General features: G+C 44.6%; 1 protein-coding gene, 1 long non-coding RNA gene and 1 pseudogene across 2 annotated transcripts in view; 2 read left to right on the forward strand and 1 right to left on the reverse strand.

Moving 5' to 3' along the window:
- Nucleotides 1–228: 228 nt before the first annotated feature.
- Nucleotides 229–4532, forward strand: LOC117709323 (uncharacterized). Its single transcript, XR_004606878.2, has 2 exons — nt 229–336; nt 3682–4532. It is a non-coding gene; the product is annotated as an uncharacterized LOC117709323 (long non-coding RNA).
- Rab3b (RAB3B, member RAS oncogene family) overlaps nt 338–23043 on the reverse strand; it is a 65496-nt gene continuing 42790 nt past the window's right edge. Inside the window, exons 3-5 of the mRNA XM_034503626.2 lie at nt 15507–15625; nt 11258–11382; nt 338–901 (exon numbers count right to left, since the gene is read on the reverse strand). Coding sequence (XP_034359517.1) covers nt 714–901; nt 11258–11382; nt 15507–15625 — 432 coding nt within the window. The 3' untranslated portion in view covers nt 338–713. The remainder of the gene's footprint in view (nt 902–11257; nt 11383–15506; nt 15626–23043) is intronic.
- Nucleotides 6107–9423, forward strand: LOC117708351 (cytochrome c oxidase subunit 6B1 pseudogene; annotated as a pseudogene).

Consider the following 23043-nt stretch of genomic DNA (forward strand, 5'->3'; position numbering starts at 1 on the left):
TAAGGCTACATCGTGAGACAAAGAGTACTTTAAAGGTGACACCCGTGCCTGGCTGTGTTGCTTTTTCCCCTTCTGGTCCTTGTGCTTTTAAATGGCAGGGACCTTTGACATTTTGCAGAAGATAGTCCTTTTCTTTTAAGTGTGTTTCTGACTCAGCCTCTGCTCCTTCTGCATCACTAAGAGCATCAGAGCTCTTCAGGGATTAGCACTGTCCTGTCACCACAGCAACTGCCCAGGCCCCGTGGGCATCCGTGGCAACAGGCTCAGGGCTCTGCAAACCAAAGCTTCAATTGCAGCAAGAGAAGCCCCACAGGGAGTCTGAGAGGAAACAAGCAGGTTGTACTTTGAGACATTTTCTTTAATAGTATTAGCTGTGCAGGTGGGCCTCACTTTACACACTGGCCAGCCCCTGAGGAGTGTGTGTGGGAGGAAGATCTTGGTAAATGAAGGGAATTTAATTTTATTTTAAGGGCAGAAAAGATTCTTTCCAAGTCTCTATATTGAACCTCCTTCATAAGAGGGAGTTTTCTGTTGTAAAAGGAGTCTTCACCCACACAGTAACCTGCACTTAGTATCTGTAGCTGGGGCCATCTGCAGAGAACCACAGGGGCTGGCAAAGAACTCAGCTTGCTTGGGGTTTGGGAGCGGGCAGTAACAGAGAAAAGCAGGGGAGAAGTGGGCATGGCACAGGGAAACAGGAGGGCGGGCCTTGCCTAGCAAGAGCAGTTCTGCTGCAGCAGAGGTGGGGTGTCTGAGAGCCGTGTGCTCTTGGAGGCGCCTAGCACAGAGGGGTCTGTGTCCATTGAGTCAGACATCTTATCGCAGATGGCATCCACCAGACGCTCGAAGGCCTGCCGCACACTGATGTTCTCCTTGGCGCTGGCTTCAAAGAAGTCAAACCCTAGGGAGAAAAAAGAGGATAAATACAGACTTCCCCATCTCTTCTGCTGGAACCATTTTGTGTGCCCAGCGGAGTTCTTGGGATCAATAAAGCCAGAGCTCAGACATGAAGCAGGGAAGTCTCATTCCATGCACAGAGGATTCTGCCTCAAAGAACAGTACAGGTCAAGGGTTGCCTGCACACGTCGTAAAACCAGGTAGATTTTGGCTCTGCCAGTCACTCTTCAACTCTGGGCAAATCATTTTGTTCTGCTTACAAATTAACTTCCTAGTGTAGAAATAAGAATGCTCTTGTCTACCTTATAGAATCACTTCAGTGTGAGCTAAAATGCCTGCGAGGTATCCAGCCAGGTGCCTGAGGAGGACCATGAGGGACCTCAGGTGCTGGCTGAGTGATGTGTATGTATGGAATCAGAGAACTTCACATGTTCCAAAACGTTTGGTTAATCCATTACCTCACTTCCTGTTCAGGTGGTGCCTGGGGGACAGAAGGCAGGGAAGGGCTGTCAATCATGTGCTCTTCAGCTTTCCAGTGCTGACATTGTGGTGTGGGGAAGTAAGCTGGTGTGCCCACGCTAAGTAGAAGCACCAGTGCAGAAGGCCAGGTTTTAGACTTTCCGTTGGTTTTGTCCGGCTGGGGATAGGCTCTAGGGCCTTGGACAGATCAGGCAAGTACTCTACAACCAACCAACCCTGCTACATGCCCTGTCCCTTTGGGGACCTTCTCTTCTTTCTCCTCCTCCTTCTCATTCCACCCTGCCCAGCTCTAGTCTGCACTCTGGAGGGAAGGTTCCTCAAGAGTCACAGTGAATATGTGACACTTGATTTGCTCTTCCTTTTGTGTGGCCTCGCACGTTCTCTTTGGGCATCCTTCCTGTCTACTGATCATCTCTTAAATGCCATGCGCTAAGCTAGAAACATCGCAAATGTCGCCCGGCTGAGTCTTAGCATTGCTGATCTATACACGGGAGAATGAATGCTCCAGGAGATTGGGGAGCTCACACAAGTCACATGGCTGTTAGTGGGAACTGAGTCTGCTCTTGCCTGGCTTTGAGGTCTATACACAGCTCTGTCCCTCTTTTCTTTGCTCTCCACCACCCAGTTCCACCCCCTACTGCCATTGTGCTTGTGGGTTTTTTTTCCTTTTACTTCCTCGCTTTGTTTTGTTTTTAAGACGGAGTCTCAGTATACAGCTCAGTCTGGCCTGAAACTCACTATGTAGCTCAGGCTGGCCTGGAACTCATGATCCTCTTCCTCAGTACTGTGATCACAGGCCTGTGTTGCCACACAGAGCTTTCATTTTCTTTCTTTACAAATCTGTTTGCTTTTATCTGCTGGCTGTGGGGTCTGAATCTGGGCAAGCCAGCATACTTGTCTGAATCACTTAACCTCGCTGAGTCTCAGATTTCTTGTTTGAGGCAGAAAGTGTAGAGGGGTGGGAGATGTGAGAGGGAGTGGGGGTTGGGGGGGAGAGATTAACCGGCTCCCACTGGGAACAGTTGTGAGGATGGAGGGAGACAGCAGGTAAATTGCTGTGGGAAAGCTGTCTGTTACAAGGACAGCTTCTTCCTGATGCTCTTTCTCTCGTTCGTTCATCATCTCCCACAAAAAGAGGGACTCTTTCCCCCCTCTTCCTTACTCTGCCAGCTACAGAAAAGCTTTAAACCCCAGGTACAAACAAGACTCCTTTCCCCTGGCCTCACAGCTGGAAGGCTTCGACTCCCTCTGCCCATCCTTCTCCAGCTGAGAGCCTCTCCCTGGCCTATTTCCTGACCCGAGAAAGGCAAGCTAAAGAAGCTCTTGCTAATTGCAGACATGTGATGAGGAGAGAGGCAGCTGCTGGCTCATTACCCTCAGGCATCCAGCCGCTTCAGAGACTCTTCAGCATACCTCAGTTCTTCCTTAATGAATATCACACAAATAGATTCCTCGGTCCTTTGACTGGCTCGCCTAGGAAGGGGGCTTGAAGGTAAAGCAGAAAATGGGCTTTCACCATCAGTGTGGAGGAAGATGAAGATGTGGGTCAAAGCCAGGCCACAAATTCTTTCTGAGGAATTAACACTGACTGGGGATGTGCCACATTATACAGGTGGGCAGTGGGAAGAGGCCTGGAAGCCAGCCTACATTTCAGTGTGTTTTGATCAGCACGGGCAAGCAGCCTAACTGCTTCTATCATCTGTCTCACATGGGAGCGTGGACATGCTCAAGATGTGTGAAGTGACTGTAACGTGGACAAATGCACAGTAATTCACCTTTCCAGATGTCCCCACCCACTCTGGTCTCAGCCCTTCCCATGTCTCCCAACTTTGGGGGCAAACCCCTCTTTTTCTTCAGCCTTTGGGGGTCAATCAACACAACAGATTTTTATTGAGCCCTGACATTTTGCCAAGTCTTTTGTTAAGCACCAGGGACCTGGGGAGAGCAAACTAATTCTAGAGGCTCAGCAGTAAGAGTTTCAGTTCTTAGTGCTTCCTAAACAGAACCTGGTAGGTCAAGGCAGAGGTCATCACTTCTTCTCTAAGGGTAGGGAAACCAAGACTCAGAAGTGGGTGAGAAGTCAGAAAGCTATCAAATTCCTCCTGGGTTTGCCCTCACTTGGAACAGTGTCAGACAAGCTATTACATTCTCAGTCAAAATTTGAACCTCTGAAACCAGGGGCCAAAAGGAGATGCAGAAGAGGGAAGACATGGCAAGGGAAATATGGGGCAGCCTCCTGAAGTTAGTATGAATGTAAGCCATTAATGTTGGAACTGAACAAAATTCATCTTTTTTTTTCTACAGGACTCTGACAAAGGCCTCCCATTTCCCTCTGCCTGCTACCATACGTGCTGGGAATCCATCTGACTGGAAGACGCCGAGATGGGACTGGGCCATTTGTTGGAGCTCCAGCCTGAGTGGAGGAGTAGGTGCTTGGTCAATGTTGGTTGAATGAAGGCGGTAGAAAGGATCTCTGAAGGTGTGATGGGAGAGATGTAACCAGCAGGGCTCATGATACTTCTGGCCCAGCAAGCATGCAATGGCACAGGCAGACCCTGTGCCGTCCACCAGGAACACCGAGGTGAAGCACATACAGTCCCTACACTTGACAAGCTCCCAGTTCTGTGTAGAAGATAGACATAGTAGCATTGTAGTGGTAAGTGTTGGAAAAGTGGGAAGCCAAAGGATGCTGAGGCCACAGAAGTACCTATCCAAGGCTGAGGGCCAAGCTAGACTGCTTGGAGACAGTGACGCTGATACAGATGTCTGCTGGACAAAGACACAGGACTGTGAGTGTACACATGCATGTCTGACACAGCAGGCAGGTCAAATCCATGCAAACACGGGAAGGGGCGCTGAGAACACCTTTCTATATTCTAAAAGGAGCTTGGCAGCTTGTTATCCATCATGGTGGAACATGGAGAATAAGAGACCAGACCTGGTATGTCATGGCAAAGAGTGTCTTCACTGTGATTTCAAAAGTACCCAACATCTGCGAATTCTACTTCAAGTTACCACCTCATGGGTCTAGTCAGCTCAGAACAACTTCCAGTGCACTTTTAATTACTGTCAGGATCCTGGAAGGCTCTTGATTAGTAGGTCCAGGTGGTAACCTTTTCCTCCGGTTCATTAATAAAGTGTTTCAGAAGCTGGGAGTCTAGTGTGGTTAAAAAAGATGACAACCAATTAAGCAGACTAGTCACCTCTGGTCCTTTTCTCCCTCTAATTGGCTTCAGAACAACAGAGTTTCTGCCATCTTAAATGAAGTCCAATTCACAACTGAATCTGAAATGTTCCCCATTTCCAAGATGATAGGTTTATCTAGGTTGTCAAAGCCAGCTGTTAGAGATGCTGAGCCTACACCTGCGCTGAACCTGACCTCAGACTCTATTTGGAAATTCACAACCAGCTAAACACAACCGGCTCCTGAATATTTCTCCACTACCATTATGTTAAACTCCCTTCTCCACCCCGTCTGTACCTCTGCACACCCATCATTTACCAACCGTCAACCGTCAATTCGTACACTCTTGCTTCTTGAGTTTGCTGAGAGACTTCCTGTTTTCCTTCCTATCCTAGGCTTACTCTCCTTCTCAGGTATTTTGACTTGTGATAGAAACAATTTACCCAACACCATGGTTTATTAATGTAGCTCAGGCTATCCCTAAATGCACAGTCCTCTTGGTGCAGCCTCCCAAGCTCTGGGATTGCAAGCATCAGACACCAAAGTTAGGGGTATATTTTGTCTTGTTTTGTTGTTGTTGTTGTTTTGATTTCATGGTTTGAAAATTGAACTTGGGGCCTCACCCTCGACAAGCACTGTATCACTGAGCTATATCCCCTGGCCTGTTAATCTTCCCCCATTTTACTTCAGCAATGCTCTTGCATGAAACTTGAACTATTCTGTCTTGGATTTGTGTCACTGCAAGTAAAAGAGGTCTGAGTAACTTCATATCAGCCTCATTGGCTTAAGACGCAAGACTGTATTTTTTGATTTTTCATCCCTGTGCTAACATGCCTGACTCAAACTACTTGTGAAGAAAATGATTTATGTGGTTTCTGATTCAGGAGATGCAAAGTTTGGAGAGCATGCTGTAGGCTCTGTGGTAACAGTGGCCCGTTAGCTTTAGCTGCATTATTTCATAGTCAGTAACAGTAGGAAGATCAAGAGTTCAAGGCCAACTTCAGCTAGAGAGCAAATAGCAAATGTGTGGCCAGACACATTATCTTAAAAAAAAAATTTTTTTTTTTTTAAAAAGTCCCCATACTTGAAGGTTAAAGGGTACCACTGTTGAAGAGCACAACCACAACCCAATGGCCCAACTTCTTTCCTTGGCTACCTCATAACAGTTCTGCCATTTCCCAACACTACCGCCTGAAGACAAAGCTTTCAGTCAAGGTGAACATTCAAAGCACAGCATGGAGCCTTTCTGTTTCTTTAGCTTCTTCCTCTTACCATGCCACTGAGACATCAATGCTCCCCCATTCGGGCGTCAGCTCTTGCCAAGACTCTCGTTCCCACTCCTGATCATCTTCATTATTCTTCTGTAGAACTTCGGATCCCAGACAGCCTTCCCTCTCTCCCCCCATCCTATTTCACCGCTCAGAAGAAACAACATACCTCTCCCCTGCAATCCCATGACACTCAGCAGAATTCTTTCAGTTAGATTCCAACCAAGAAAATGGGAATGATTCCTCACATCTAAATCGCAAGCAGTTGGCTGTAAGGATGGTGACGGAATTGGGGACAACAGAAGGGAGGTAACGTAGAGCTCGTCAGCAGATGAGAATGGTCATGGAATTACTCGTGGCAAAGGAACTGAGGCCATAGGAGCAGGAATCAGGAGCTGCAGACCCTGCTGAGGTAGCTTGCCAAGAGAAAGGGTGAGATGTCCAGACTTCTGCCCCATAGCTGGGTTCAACCAGTTGCCACACTCAGGAAACACATTAGTCCTCCCTCCCAGAGGGAGACACAGGAAAATTAAACTTGTCGAAGATGCTGAAGTTTTCTTTTTATGGTTTTATTTCTCAGGTTATAAGCGTCTTTAGAGTAGGAAGCCCATTTGCTTCTGTGCTCTGGACCCATCAAGCACTTATGGGCAAGACTGTCTCAAGTTATTGTAAAACCCAAATGAAAAGGACCTCACCGATCCGTGGAGAACTGCAGACGCACCCCAAATCACTCACGAGAAACACAACTTGATGCAAATCACAAGAGGTTTACTGGCTAGCCAGGGCTGTCTTTCCTTCAAGCCCGCGCAGGGGCAGCGGAATTCAGCAAAAGAACAAAAGAAGTTTACAGCTTTTAAGGGTGAATCTACAAACCAGGTGGGGGTGGAGTTAGGGAAGGGGGAAGGCTGAGAGTGGAGTTAGGGAAGGGGGAAGGAGGGGGAACAGGTCTCTAGGTCATCGATACATTTGATCTCAAATTCCTAAGATGCATGGTGTGTCACTTTATAATTGGCTATTTCGAAGTAGTTTCACACTATATATCATGAGCTCCAGTTCAAGGGGGTCAGGCTTATCTCAAACTTTTAGCATCCTGGCACCAACTGTCTCAGGGCTGTTAGTTCAAAGCCCGGCCAAGCTAATCTCGGGCCCATAGCATCCTGACACCATGAATCTTAAGATTTGTTTAGTTAGGGCCATCTGTTCAAATGGTCAGCTAATTTCCTGGGACTGAGGCAACACAGTGTTTGACTTACAGGTTTTTATGTCTTTGCTTTTAAGAGTAGGGTTCAGGGGATCAACTTATGATTTTTCTATCTTTCATTATGGGAGAGAATTTATGGCCATTTCTACAAGGAATTTTCCACCTCTGCCCATGGCCAACTGGCTTGCAGTGCCTCCGAGGAGGTGTGGGGGGAATATACCTCCAGTTTCTCCAACACCAGGCTTGATCATATGACTTGCTTTACTCGATGGAAATGGGTAGGAGCCATGTGATCCAAGACCCAAAAGATACTTTAAGAAGCTTTTAACACATCTTGCACTGGGTCCCAGAAGATTCCAGGAGGAACATGGTGACAACTAACAGCTGATTTGAAAAATCATTGAGAAATGGACCTTTCTCATGAAAGCTGACTCAGGTTGTGTGTTACCACAACATAATCTAAAGAAATCTCACAAATATTCTAACCAATGATGCAAATACGAACTCAAATTATGTCAGGCTTTGGAGAAACACTGTGGTAGAGCCTGACAAGATCATACGAATTTCGGTCCAGGTCTTTGCTAAGAGTCACACTGAACCAGCACTGCTCCAGGGCTGTCTTTAAGAGTCAGCACCGTGGTTGAAGACATCAAGACTAAAATCAAGAACTGCAAAATTGCCCACTTTGACCCTTGCTTCCCAAACTAGAACCAGACCAGGAACTGCAGGCAGAACTATCTGAACTTTCACCTCTGTGAGAAGGCAATGACCGCAAAGGCGGTGATGTCTCTGTGTGTGAGTGGTACCTGCGTGTGTACAAGTCCGTCTGCCTCTGTCATAGGTCTCAGCCTGGGATGACCACAGAGTAGAAGGCACATTCTCTGGGAAGATCTGAACTGGCTCTGCCCATTTCTCCTCTCTCCTTCCCCCAGATAGTAAAGGGGCTCAATGGGTATACAATGAGATCCCGACTCATGGTGTAACTACTAATAAAAAGTCACTAGACAAGTTAAACAAAGAGTTTGAGTCCAAAGGGTAAACCTGTGTACTGAAACTGCCACCATTACGGACTTGGCTTAGGAAGGTTTTATTGTCTTGGGGCTGGAGATGGAGCTCAGGTTGGTAATGCACTTGTCTAGCATGCATGAGCTCCTGGCTCCGTCCCAGCACTGAATGTGGCACACGCCTGTAGTTCTAGCACTTGGAAAGTAAAGGTAGGATCCCTGGCTCTATAGCAAGTTCAAAACCTTCTTGAAATTTAGAATACCCTGTCTTAAAAACAAAAACAAGCAAGCAAACAAACTCCCATACAAAGCCCTCCTTCCTTTGTAGGCATCTTTCTCTTGTATCTGCCTCTAACAAACATCCTGAATCAGAAACAAGAAAGGGACCAAGAAGCCCTCTTCTGAGGGGGCACATGGAGACAAACACCCTATAATGTTATACTTCTCGGGTAGAGTAAAAGTTCTCTGCACTCCCAGAGATTTGCTTTCTTTAGTGTTTCTAAAACCTCATCCAGGTCCCAGGAACTTGGAGAGTACAGAGCTCACAAATAGCTTCAAATATTAGTCGATGGCCATGTCAATAGTCTTGACTGAGTGGGTTAAGACAGGGACAGTAAAGCAGTGACCTGCTTGATAAGGATCAAGACTTCTCTACTTATGTGTCCTCCTCCAACATAGACTATTTGGACAACTAACAAATGATGCCTGCCCCATTGTGAGCCATCTTGACATTTCTCTTTGGGGATAGCTATAGATAGACTGGGTTTAAGATTCCAGGAAATTCTCCAGGCTTTGTTTTGAGTGTCTTAGAAAGATTTCATTTGATTTAATAATCTCCAAGGGCCTCAACCCTAGACTAAGAACTACAGGTAACTAAGGGAAGGGGAAACAGTTTTCCCCAGAGACGAACACACCAATCGGTTATTTAATATCAAGTAATCATCCCTAAAAACATATATTTACAAGTAACAGTATATGGACTAAGCAGCTTGTACTTATATATTTAGGAATATATTTACATATATGTGCATTTTAGAGAGAGCAAGAGGGTACATGAGAAGAACTAGGAAAAGGAAAGGAAAGGGGGAGATGTAATTATTTTAATTTCAAGAAACTATTCTGAAATTTTTATTTTTAAAATAAAAATAATTAGTTGTTATAATAAGATTATTAATCAAAATTAATCACAAATAAAATCTCTGTTGGGGCACAGTTTATATGTTGTATAATTCACCTACCCATCAATTTTTATTTATTTGTATAATTATTTGTTTACCATCTCTGTCCTTGTTAGTTCCCTGACAGTGGAAATTATATATGCATCTATTGATTATATCCTTAGTGCCAGGGCAGAACACGGCTAAATATATATTATTCTTTTTAAAAATATTTATGGTGTGTGTGTGTGTGCGCGTGCTGAGGCTTCAACTCCAGTTGTCAGGGTTGATGGCAGGAGCCTTTACCTGCCATGCCATCTCACTGGCTTTCAATACATATTTTTCAATGAATGAATGGAATATATGAATATTTACCCTAAGCTAGATCCTTGCAATGAAACAAACCGTACACATTTCCTGTTCTCAAGGTCCAGGAAAAGAGATAAATATGTAAACAAACATGCTCAGATAAACAGTAGGGACAAACTAAGGAGGTTGAGTAGCATAGAAATGGGCTACCTTGCTCTGTCTAATTCACAAGGCTATCTTCAGTGACTCCTTATCCTCACTCACTATATGTGTTCTGTAGACTGTCAGTCTCCTAAGGGGCTGTAGCTTGGGATAACCAGAAGTTACTTAAGTGTGGACTTCAACATATTCTTATTGTTCTGTGAACAAAGTGGAGACACTTTCTGCACTGGAGACCCTCTTTGATAAAGGAACAACAAGACCCCAAGATGAGCCAATGCTCCTACTGAGTACTTAGGGTTTACTCATCTCTAATCCAGACTATCTTATGCATGCACACATGCACACACACACATACGCACATAGCACACACAGATGCACATATGCACACATATGTACACATGCATGCACAATACAAATACAACACACAATTAACACTTGCATACCATAGTTTACCCAGCTATAAACCCTAACATCTGTGCTCTAGAATTGTCAGAGCCTAACTTTAAACTCTATTCCTCAACATCAAAGCCACTCAGAGTGAGAAATTTATAGGAAAGTCACGTTAAAAGCCCATCTAGTCTCTAGAGGAAGACTGTAAACTTTCTGCAGACATAGAAGGAACTATTCTCCATAGCAATCTTACATCAAATCCATATATACATGAATAAAAACTGACCTTTCCAGCAAAGACAGGTAAGGGTTCTGCTATGGGACATGAGACATGCCTGGTCAATTGGGCCTTGATGGAACACAGGGGTCAAAATGCTTCCAACTTGGGAAGAGTCCTAGCAGCACTGAGCTGCAAACCAGCTGCGTGGTTTTGCCTTTTCATATGCTGACTTTTGTTGCGAATTGTGTTTTTGTGAGAGGCACCCATTTACATGAGAAAAATGGCACGGAAAGGCCTATTATGTTCAGCAGTTTCCAGAAGAATGTGTGCTATTTTTCGGACACATTCTGCACAGAGTCTGCTCTAGAGTTGCCAATGAAGAGCAGAGCTTCCCTGGAATAATAGGCTTGTTTTTTATAGTAAGGACATGCTGAACCACATAACAGATTATGTTTTACTCTTTGTAGTGGTTGCTAGGAAGCCCAAAGACAATATTTGGCCTACCTCTTGCTGATTCCGGTGCCCAAGAACTTGTAACATACATATCTGTCTGACTCCGGTTTTCTCTAATCTTCCTCCTACCCTTGCTAAAACTTTCTCATTTATTTTTTTTTATTCCCACACTATGGTTATTTTTAATAAGCTATCTCAACTCCTTTGTGGATGGATCTAGTTTAAAAACAGTGTTCACATATTTAAATTTTATTTATATATTCACTATAAGAAAAAATATAAATGACGAATTCCCTAGAATCATGAGCACAAAATCTATATGTATACAACTTAAATATAAATTATTAAACACGGCCACACAGCAACATTATTTATAATCACAATCTACCTTAATGTCACAAATAAAAGCTCACTCTTATTCCCTATGTATTCCACACACACACATACATGCACACATGCAAAGACATGGGCACACATAAACACAAGTACATACACATGCATATACATGCATACATATATGCCATATACGTACCAAGCTGCTCTGCCAGGAGCCGGCCCTTCTCAGTTGGGACCACTCTCTCCTCTTCCATGTCACACTTATTCCCCACAAGAATGACCTGTGCGTTGTCCCAGGAGTAGGTCTTAATCTGGGTAGCCCTAAGAAGAGACAGAAATATGTTGGCCACCACTATCCCCCACCTTCAACTCACGTAGTGAAGGATATTTTAGGACACTAACCAGCAGGCATGACATGGCCACAACCATCCTGGAATCAGAGCCCCTCTGATTATCTGCACACCACTCACAGAAGACTGGACCTTTAACAGTCTCTTGTACAGCTCTTAAATGGATCTGTTCATGATTCCTTTCGCCCAAGAGAATTTTAAGTGAACTCAGGTGTATAGGTGTTTAAAATAGATAGACAAATCAGACACTTACTGGTAATAAACCACAAGGAAATTGATTGTAAAACAGTTCTTTGGAGTGTATAGATGTATACTCTTACCATTTATTAAAGACTACAGTAAATTGCATATTGGGATAGATTTCTTTGCTTTTTAAAATGTTTACACAAATGATTAAATCTTGGCTGAATATTTGAAACTGAATGTTTTTAACATTTAAAAAAAAAAAATAAAGCAATGTGTGGTGGCTCATGACTTTAATCCCAGCACTCAAGAAGCAAAAGCAGGCAGATCTCTGAGAGTTTGAGCCCAGGCTGCTCTACAGAGTGAGTGCCAGGACAATGAGGGCTACACTGATAGACCTTGTCTCAAATAAAATAAAATTAAATTAAATTAAATAAACAAAATAAAATGAAAAATAATTGAGGCAGGACCTAGAGAGATAACTCAGCAGTCAGTTACAAGCACTGGTTGCCCTTAGAGAAGACCCAGGTTTGGGACTGAGGGTGTTCATAACTTCAATTCCAAGGGATCTGACGCCCTCTTCTGACCTCCACAGGCATTGCATGCATGTGGTACATAAACATACAGCTAAAACAAACACATCACATTGGCCGGGCAGTGGTGGCACACGCCTTTAATCCCAGCACTTGGAAGGCAGAGGCAGTTGGATTTCTGAGTTCCAGGCCAGCCTGGTCTACATAGTGAGTTCCAGGACAGCCAGGACTACACAGAGAAATCCCTGTCTTGAAAGAACAAAAACAAACAAACAAAAAACCACAAACATATCAACTACAAATACATAATTTTCTTTTTAAGAGTAATAAAAAAAATGCAGTAGTGTTCCACTACGTAGACCTAGCTGGCCTGGAATTTACTATGTAGACCAGACGAGCCTCAAACTTGTGGAGATCCCCCCTACCTCTGACTTTCAAGTGCCGGGACGGAAGGATTTTGCTGCCTCTACAGGCCCAGAGCACAGTATGTGTGCTGTATGTTCAGATCAAGGCTGAACTGAATGAAACTGTGTGATGCACTGTCAGAAACATCTTGGAGTCATGATATGTTTGGCTTCAATTTGAATTAAATTTTGGTTATTGTGTCTTCAGAAGCCTTTTGTTGTTTGCAGTTTTCTTAAGATCCCTGTGTTCAGTTGTGTGAGCCCATATAGAATTGCAACTCACAGTGTAAGAAGCTTTGCCCTTGGAAGAGTGGAAGGAGGATCATCAGACTCTGACCTGACCTTGTAGCCACTCCCTCCCTCCTGCTCCTCAGCACTCACTCTGTCTGTCTGTCTGTCTGTCTGTCTGTCTGTCTATCCCTAAGAGGTGTTAAGTAGTTCCATTCATATAGGATGGCTATAAGACTTGATTTTTTTTTGAGACTTTTGACTTTGAGATAGAGTCTCACAGTGTAGCCCAGGCTAGACTGGGGCTCAGTATGCCGCACAAGTCGGCCTCAAACTCAGTGATCTTCCTGATTCAGCTTTCCCAGTGCTAGGATTTCAGATATGGACTCTTCACTCAATGAGATGTTTGTTGGTTGAGACAAGATCTCACTGTGTAGACAAGTCTGGCCCCCAACTCATGGAGATTCTGATGCCTTACTCTCCCAGATGTTGGGATTTGAGGTGTGCACTACCACTGTCTGGCTCTATTCTGAGACCTTAAAAAATACTTTTGAAATATTTTTCTTTGCATTTTTTAAAGTGGACATGCATAACTTCTATAATTAGAAAATATTTAGAAGACTAAAACAGGATCCTGCACAGCAGACATTTTGAGGGTAGGGGAGTGGCGAACGGGCCTAATCCTCTAACTCTCCCATTAGGCAAGATGTTCTCCTTTTGGCCCCTGCACCTCCACCATGGTATCTCTTCTACTGGGCTGTATTCTTTCCCTGGGGACAGAGATCTTCATCTTTGGGATGCCGGCCTCCAGTGGGGAACATACAGCAGAGAGGGCGGCAGTGAATGTCTGGTGAACCAATGGTCTACTAATGGCTAACTCTGAGGCATAGACTGACTCTGGCCCTACTTGACATTGACACTTAGTCCAGCTGAACCCTCACACCAACATGAACCTAGTTCTGTTCCTCAAACCAACCCCACCACTGACTTCATCAGGTGAAAGCCCATTATTCCCTTAAGAGACAGAATCACTTAGCCAGCAATTGCCGTGAGCTCATAAAGAGCCAGGCTCCACTCTGGGTACTGGGGCTTGGGTGTCTGAGACCAAGTTGTTTGGAAGGCAAACTCAGAGGTACCTGGGAGAGATGAACACTCAGTCTTCAGACTCAAGGCAGTACCGGAAACCAGCCCCTGATCTGTCTTTTACTCCCTCTTTCTGCTTCCCCCACTCCCCTCACCCCAGCCTCTCTCACCTCCCAGATTAGCAATGAGCTCAGGTTATTCTTAGAAACCCATCACCAGGTGTTAAAATCACTATGTTCCCAAGGTGGAATGCGCAGAGACGGATGGTGAAAAGGAAAGGGGTCACGGCCAACAGGGAAGGTGCAGTATGGTGACAAAGATGGTCCGTCCACGGGAGGTGTGGTGGGACACAGAGAAGGTGGACAAAGATGGGCAGAAGGGAAATCATAACTGGAAAGACTAAAGAGAAAGACGAAACAGTAGGAGGAAAGGCCAGGGAGAGACGTAGAGGGGAGACGTCAATGCAGTGACGCACAGTGATAGCTCGTCTCAAAACCTGATAAATCTATCACATGGTAGGACCCAGTGGGGAGTAATCAGGTCCCAAAGGGTGCCATCTTTTGAAGGAATGGGTGTAATTCTTGAGCAACCTAATTAGTTCTTATGAGAATTATAAAGAATAAGCGGGGACCCCCCTCCCCGCCCCTGCCGTGGCTTCCTGTATTCCCCCATGATCTTTCTTCTTGCTTGTACTTTCAGGATGATGCCGTCCACCATAATAATGATTCAGCCGGGAGGCCCTTGCCAGACCCAGTGCCATGTTGTTTAGATTTTTCGCCTGCAAAACTGTGCACTAAGCAAATATCTTTGCATTATAAAGCCCCGCCCCCCGGATTTTGTTACAGTAACAGGAAGCCGACAAATAGAGTAGATAGGGCAACAGGAAGGCAAGGCTCGGGCTGGGCGACACTGTTGCTGGCTACCTGGCTCACTCAGCTCCTCTGTTGTCAAAGTAGAGTCTTGGCACAGACACCCCACCTTCCCCTGTCCTCTGCTGACTAGGAACACTGGGCATCAGTGCCTAGGTCCCATGTCTTGCTTTTCCCTGTGAGTGATAATCCAAGAAGGAAGAGTCGGTGGCTCTGAGGTTGTGTCTCTGGAGGGCTGTGATGGTTTCCACTGCAAACAGAACCCTTTTTAAGCATGGACGGATATACTCCAAGCCAAGCTTAGCGATAGAGAGGTGCCGTGCGGCCTCATTCTCCACAGTAGCCAGAGGAACCTTCCTGAAACAAAACTTGGGAGCTAGTTCATTTCCAACTCAACTACCATCTTGCTCAGCCATAGGGAACAAGTTAGGAAGCATCATTCCTTTGTAGTCTGCTTCAGTTCCTACTTCCAGGTGCCTGCCTCAGGTTTCTGCTCTAGCTTTCCTCAGTGATATACTGAGACCTGGGAGTTGTAAGAAGAAATAAACCCTCCCCTCTCCTCCCCACCGACTTCTGGTGGGTGTTTCATCGAAATAACAAAGCAAAGTAGGGCAAACCCCTGTCACCTGGCGTTTTTGTGGTCTGCCTCCTGGTCTGATTTCTCCTCTCACACAAGAACATCTTAAAACCAAGAGCCATGGCAGATTTACCTGGGTTTCCTTAACACATAGCACAGGGTTAGCACATGCAAGGTTTCCATGAACAGTTTGGCAAAGGAATAAATTTGATATGTACCAGTCCTGGACAGCATTGAAAGACTCCTCATTGGTGATGTCATACATGAGAATGAAGCCCATGGCCCCACGGTAGTAGGCTGTGGTGATGGTCCGGTACCGCTCTTGTCCAGCTGTGTCCTGGGTGAGAAAAGGAAAGAATCATACTCCTCCTAAGTCTGTTGGGGTCCTCAGAAGTCCCTAAGGCAATTAACTGGCAATCCAAGGCCTATTTAAGGAGTACTCGTTATGTTTATTACATTGTGGAGTCTAAGGAGAACATGGTATTACCTCACAGAGATTACTAAGAATATAATTATCATCCCAGTGGAAAAATGGGCAAGAGGCATGAATAACACACAGAAGAAATGTAAGTGGATAACCATTATATTTTTTAAAAAGCTATACTCTCACTTTAATTAACATATAGTGACTGTACATAATAATCAGTTTCAACATCTCATTTTCATAGATGCATATATTTTATTAGAGTCCTGGAAAAGTAATTGTTTATAAAAGTATGGGCTCGTTATTTCAGTGGCTATACCACTAAAGCAAATGGCTCTCCCGTCCTCATAACCATCAAGTCCTTATGGATGCTCAGGGAAGGAGTAGAGCCTCATGACCTTTCCCCTACACACACACACACACACACACACACACACACACACACACACACAGAGAGAGAGAGAGAGACAGAGAGACAGAGAGAGAGAGAGAGACAGAGAGAGAGACAGAGAGAGACAGAGAGAGACAGAGAGAGACAGAAACAAAGACAGACAGAGAGACACAGAGACATACACACAGAGAGAAACAGAGAGACAAAGAGACAGAGAGGGACAGAGACAGAGAGAGACAGAGACAGAAAGGGACAGAGAGAGACAGAGAGGGACAGAGAGAGAGACAGAGAGAGACAGAGACAAAGAAAGACAGAGAGACACAGAGACACACAGAGAGAAACAGAGAGAAAGAGAGAGAGAGAAACAGAGAGAGAGAGAGTGAGTGAGAGAGAGCATTATCTGTCCATAGGTCCTGGTCAGGGGAAGCTCGAGGGCTCCTCTTCCTCGTTTGAGATGTTGACAGACCCTGTCTTTTACAAATCTTCCACAGTTAATCTCAGCTCCTGTGAGATCAGAAGTGCAGCAGCAGGGCTGATGAGAAGCTAGGGCCACCCATCACTGACGCTGGTGACCCGAGCTCAGGTATCTGGACCCACATGGTAGGAAGAAAGAATTGACGCATGCAAATTGCCCCCTCACCTCCACACATGTGCCACGCATGAGTGAGAGAGAAGAGAGCATACCCGAGGTTACACATTAATAAATTATTAAATTAAAGTTAATCAATTAAAACAATGTCATATTCCAAAGACCGGATTCTGTTCAGTCTGTTCCTTCCTGATAGAGAGGTCCCGTTCAACTGCTCCTTATTCTCAGCCCATTTGCCAGTTACAAGTCTTTGCAGTTACCGCCACTCATTGCAAAAAGAAGCTTCTCTGACCAAAGTTGATGACCAAGCTGATGGTAGCACTAATCTATGGGTATGAACATAAATACCTGGGCAGCAATATGGTAGACACGTCTTGTCCGTTTAGCAAAATAACACTAGAGCCTAGGACATCACTGGCTACAAGCTTTTAACCAGGCTTGCAGTACCAAATATGGACTCCCTCATGGAAAGTGAGGCTCAGATTTGACCAAAGAGGTTACCCCTGTGACTGAGTCACCACCATTGCCCCAGGGAAAACTTCTTTCCTAGCTGGTGGGCGGTGCCGTGCACAGATCCACATTTGATGGGCATGCTCACCCAGAAGCCTGGCACTCTGACATGAGAGCTAGCTGTCAGAAAAGAAACTTCCCTCGTGGTTCCAACTTGATTTTTAAGTCTTGTGAGCGAAGAATGAAGTGAGCACCGGGGTCTGGTTCTGAAGAGTGACCAATGGCTACGGCAAATGCCTGTATTGTTTTGGGGAACTTAAAGGTCTTCCTGACCAACTGCTTGTAGGGAAGGGATCCTCTGACCCTACTATAGGATTTTCATTTAATAAACTTGTAGTTTCTGGGAACAGCTCTGTTCATTATGTAGCTTACTTATGTTTAAACTCTTTAAAAATTAATTTAATTTTTATACTTATTTATTTAAATTTTTATTTTGTTTTATTTTAAATATATATGGGTGTTTTGCCTGCATGTATGTCTATGCATGCTATGTATGCCTGGTGCCTGTGGAGGCCAGAAGAAAGTGCTGGATCCTCTGGGACTGGAGTTACAGACAGTTGTTAACTGCCATGTGGGCGCTGAGAATCCGACCCAGGTCCTCTGGAAGAGCATCCAGTGCTCTTAATTTCGGAGTCACCTCTCCAGCCCTTTGATTTAATTATTTATTAGCTTATCCGTTTTCAGTTTCCTTTCTGCATTCTCACCTGTCCTTAGCTTAGGTTAATCCTCTCCTCTTCCTCAACTCTGGTCTCTCAGGACTTCTGGCCCTGGGCCGATTACTGTGTAAACCTCCTTTCTCTTCCTCCAGCTTCACCACAGGAGTCTCAGGAGTACAGACTCCAATCTCCACACCTGTTTTGGTCTCCCCCGCCCTTCCCCCCCCCCTTGTGAGTTTTGGGAACCAAATTCAGATCTTCAGGCTTGCACGGCTAGCACTGTTGCCCACTGAGTCATCTCACTGACCCTGTAGACTGTAGCTCTGCCCAGAACTCCCCACGTGCTCTACCCTTACCCCAGGAACCTCTCTTCCCCTTCTTACCAGCCTCTGTGTAGTTTCTAGGCCTTATGATACATCCGAACTGAAATTCACATACATACAGTTAGCAGGCAGGACTCATATATAAGAGAGTACCTGTGTTATTTTTCTTTCCGGCCTTGAGTTACCTCTCTTAATCTAATATTTTCCAGTTGTATTCATTTACTACAATGTTTTATAGTTTTACTTTTCTTTATAGTCGAACAAAATTTCTTTCTTCTTATTTTCAATAATAATTCCTAGGTCAGGTGAGATGACTTAACAGGTAAAGATGCCTACTGCCAAGTCTGACAACCAGAGTTTACAATGCTATTGGTCTATTTGCTTAAGCAGGAAATAGAAGGTGGAACACCTGTGGGCAGGGGTGTTCTGGGAAAGAGACAAGCTCTGGAAGAAGATTTAGCCCCAGACACAGAGGAAGATGCTCACATGAAACCAAAGACCAAGCAAGAAGCCACACGGCAGAACTTAGAATAGTGTATTATGATTACTGAGAAACGAGTTAGTCGGGGAACAGAGCCCTTTTGGCCTAGGCATTTATTCATATACAAGAAGTCTCAGAAAGGCTAGAGAGATGGCTCAGCAGTTAAAAGCATTGACTGCTCTTCCAGATGTCCTGAGTTCAAATCCCAGCAACCACATGGTGCCTCACAACCATCTATAATGGGATCTGATTCCCTCTTCTGGTGTGTGTTAAGACAGGGCATATATAAGTATATATATTTGCTCAAAAATACAGGGCACATGCCACAACACCTCCATCAACGAAGGACTGCTTTATCTACAAGCATTTACTGAGTACCACCTATGACGATGATGAACATGAACAATAACGATGTTGTGAGTTCTAAAGTGGCGCTACTGCACCAAGTAACTAGACACTTAAGGCCTTGTGAAATACATGTTGGTACTCTAATTTGACAGATGAGAAAATCATGGTTTGGAGAGACTGTCTAAAAAATGTTAGAACTGGGACCCAAGTCTATGTGATATATAATATATTACCATAACCATGAACCATACTTAGTGCAATGTAAAAAATAAAATAAAATAAAATAAAACGTAGTAAACACCATCCCTGACCCCAGAAAGCTTCAGTAGCGCTTCCTAGAGAGGCTAAGACTTATCATTGAACTAGTAATTAGCAATAGGAGACCAAATGTCACCAGATCTACAGAAGTGGCACAGAGAAAAGTGACCTGAGTTCAGCTGAGGGAGAAACAATGTTGGGGAAGTTACAGGAGCTGTCAGAAAGCAGAGGTCATTTTATCTGGGTAGGCTGGGCTCTTCAGTAACAAGGAACCCCTAAACCTTAGCAGCTTGAACACCGTGTTGTTGGTTTTTCCCACCAGAAGCATGTACCCATCATGGCTGGTGCTCTGCTGTGCATCTATCTTCCTTTGTCCAGGAAAAAGACCGACAGAGCAGATAGGAAGATAGTGCAGAATCATAGCCTGTAGCGTGGTTTTCTTGAGCTTCTATTTTCCCCGTTTCACTAGGTGAAGCATATCAACTATCCAGACACAACTTTCAAAGGGGAAAGAAAAACAATCCTGTCAGATACTCAGAAGAACAAGAAATGTATAGTAAACATAATGAGGTTCCCACAGGTGGAGTCTGGAGCAAGCACAGGAGCCGCACCTAAAGAAGAGTGTGGGGAGAGTACTGGGGCCTTCTCTAAGGAGGTTTTCCCAGTTGGGAAGTGAAGGAGTCGTGAGCAATAGGAAGGTTTTAATCTTTAATCTGTCTGTCTGTCTGTCTGTCTGTCTGTCTGTCTGTCTGTCTGTCTTTTTACTGTATGTGATGGAAGGGGCATTTGCATGCCTCAGCCTATGTGTAGGTTTAGAGGTCAACTGTGGTTTGAGTTGGTTGTCTCCGTCCAACTGCAGGTTCTGGAGATGGAACTGGGGTGGTTAGACCTGCAGAACACGAGCTTTTACCCACAGAGCCATCTCACCAGCCATTGAAGAGTTTTTGCCTGTGAGTACTCAGGGATTTAAGGACTGGCGGGAGATGGGAAATGAGTAGGTAAGAAAGCCAGAAGGAACTCTATATGTTGTATTATGGGGTCAGGGATTTATCTTGCAGACCAATGTTTTGAGGCAGGAGACATGACTAGATCCATGGTGTGGCACTAGGATTGGCTAGAGGATTTTTGTAGTGGTCCAGATATGATCTGATAAAGCTATTTTAAAGTGAAATGACTAGGGCCAGAGAGTTGGGTCAGCAGTTAAGAGCACTGGCTACTCTTAGAGGACCCAAGTTCAATTCCCAGCACCCACATGACAACTCCCAACTATCTATAATTCCAGTTCCAGGGAATTGAATGCCTTCTTGTGGCCTCAACACATATTTGGCCCACAGACATACATGCAGGCAAAATGCTTATACACATAAAAAAAAAATAAAATAAAAAATTAAAAATTTAAAAAAATAAAAAATGAAATTACAAGGCATAGTGACAAATCAGATGCAAAGATATGAAAAATGAAGGAAACAAGCCAGGTGTGATCATGCATGCCTGTAGTCTCAACACATGGAGGCTGAGGCAGGAGGATTAGGAGTCCAATTCCAGCCTGCACTATACACATAGTGAGTTCAAGACCAGTCTTGACTACATCACAAGATCCTATCTTAAAGGAAGGAAGAATGGAGCAGGAGGAAGAGGAGGAGGAGGAGGAAGAAGAGGAGGAGGAAGTATATGAGGAAGAAGAAGAGAAGGAAGTAGAGGAGGAGGAGAAAGAAGAGGAGGAGGAGGAGGAAGAAGAAGGATAACAGTTGTCCCACTAGGACTCAGTTTCTCCATGCTCTTAGCCACTCATCTCTGGCCCAGACTTGTACAGCCTGGCTTAACAAAACAAAGCCTAAAGTTAGCATGTGCGTCTTCTTGATCAAGGAATCAGTCTCCTGTTCACTGAATAGTCTTTGAGCATCTTCCTCCTCATCCCAGTCTGACAAGCACACAGTCCTCAAGGTCATGAATGCTTAAGTGGCAGCACAGACGATGAGTGAGTGTGTGTACACCAAACCCTGGAATCCTGGGTACTAGGGAGGGGAAATTTGCCATGTGGCATATCATGTGTCTGTCTGCCTGTCTGTCTGTCTCCCTCTCTCCTTCCCCTCTCCCTTTCCCTCCCCTTCCTTCCTCCCTACCCACCTCTATGTATGTATACCTAATAAACGCTGTTTCAATATTTGATCAGCTTCTCCCATGCTTTTGTCTCTGCTTCCTGTTTTGAGTCAATGCTACAGGCTCCCAGTGGTCCCAAGTTCAGTCCCTGAGCTCAGTCTTATAGGATAAGAATAAAGCCATTCTTCCTGATCCAGGGATCCAGCAAGCTCTGGGCTCCTGCACTGCCCCTAAATTATATCTGTAAAAGTGTTTAGTTTCATGTCTCTGCCCAGTCCTATGCCGTAACCCTTAGGATCCAGTTGATGCCCAGCTAATTGGAAATCTTATTATGTAGTCAGAGATTGGACATGGAGTCAGCGCCATCTCTGCATTCCCATTGCCTTACACAGGGCTACAGACATGGGAGAGTTCCCAGCTTCTGCTCTGTAAACAAAAAGCACGGGAGCAGGGATAGAGACACGGTTCAGCAGTGAAGAGTACATGCCATTATTGCAGAGGACCCTGGTTCAGTTCCCGGTTTAAGATTGTCCATAACTCTGGTCCCAAGGAATCCAACCCCCTGCCCCCTCTGGCCTCTGAGGCACACATGCAGTTCACAAACATAAATTCAAAACACTCAGATACATAAAATAAAAATAAATAATTCTTTTTTGAAAACATGGGGTTTTGATGCTTGTTTGTTTTGGGACAGTGGTGTCTCATGTAGCCCAAAGTGACTTCAAATTTGCAGTATACCTGAAGGTGACTTTGAACTTTTGATCCTCCTGCCTCTACCTTCTGAGAGTTGGGGTTCAGGCATGAGCCTCTATGCCCTGTTTTATGCAGTTCCTGGTATAACCCAGGGCTTTCTTCATGCCAGGCAAATACTGTCAACTGAGCCATTATCCTGAGCACTAAAAGTTTAGAATTAGAGTTCTGTATGTTTAGTATGTGAGCATGAGATAGCCCCTGATACATCTTCCAGTGGTTGCTGTTTCCTGGCCTCATACTCTTTAATAGTCCTCTCCTTGGGCAAACACGGCCTTAACTTCTACCTCTGTAAAATGGGAATAATAACAATAGTAAATTCATGGGTTTTTTTTAGAATGAAGATTAAGAAAGTCACACACAAAAGGACCATAGATGTCAGTTAGTTGCTAGAATATTTGCCTAGCATGTCTGAAGCCCAGAGTTTACTCTTCAGTACTGCACAACCAGTGTGGTGGGACACGTGTAATACCCGCATTTGGGAAGTAGAGGCAGGAGGACCAGAAGTTCAAGGTCATCCTCAGCTACAGGATGAGTCCAAAGCAAGCCTAGGTTACACAAGATCTTTTTTCAAAAGAAAAAAAAAAGTTCAAGAACAGTTTCTGGTACATACTAAGCACTGTTTATTCACTCATTCATTCATTCATTCATTTATTCATTCATTTCACACTTCCCCAACCCAAGTCTCCCAGATCTGTCCAACCCCAGTGGACACATCTCATGGCCTATGTCACTTCCCTCTCATTCCAAATTATCAAGGCTGACTCCAGCCAGAGGCTCAGTGTGAAAGAGTGGATGACAGACCTTGGTCTGACTCCCAGCTCTGCCATTCATCAGTCATGTGATTGTGGATACATTGATTATTTCATTTCTTGGAGACTTAGTTTCTCACATATGGAATAGGGCTTTGGTAATTAAATAAAAT

Source organism: Arvicanthis niloticus, chromosome 5, assembly GCF_011762505.2.
Source record: "Arvicanthis niloticus isolate mArvNil1 chromosome 5, mArvNil1.pat.X, whole genome shotgun sequence".
NCBI lineage: Eukaryota > Metazoa > Chordata > Mammalia > Rodentia > Muridae > Arvicanthis > Arvicanthis niloticus.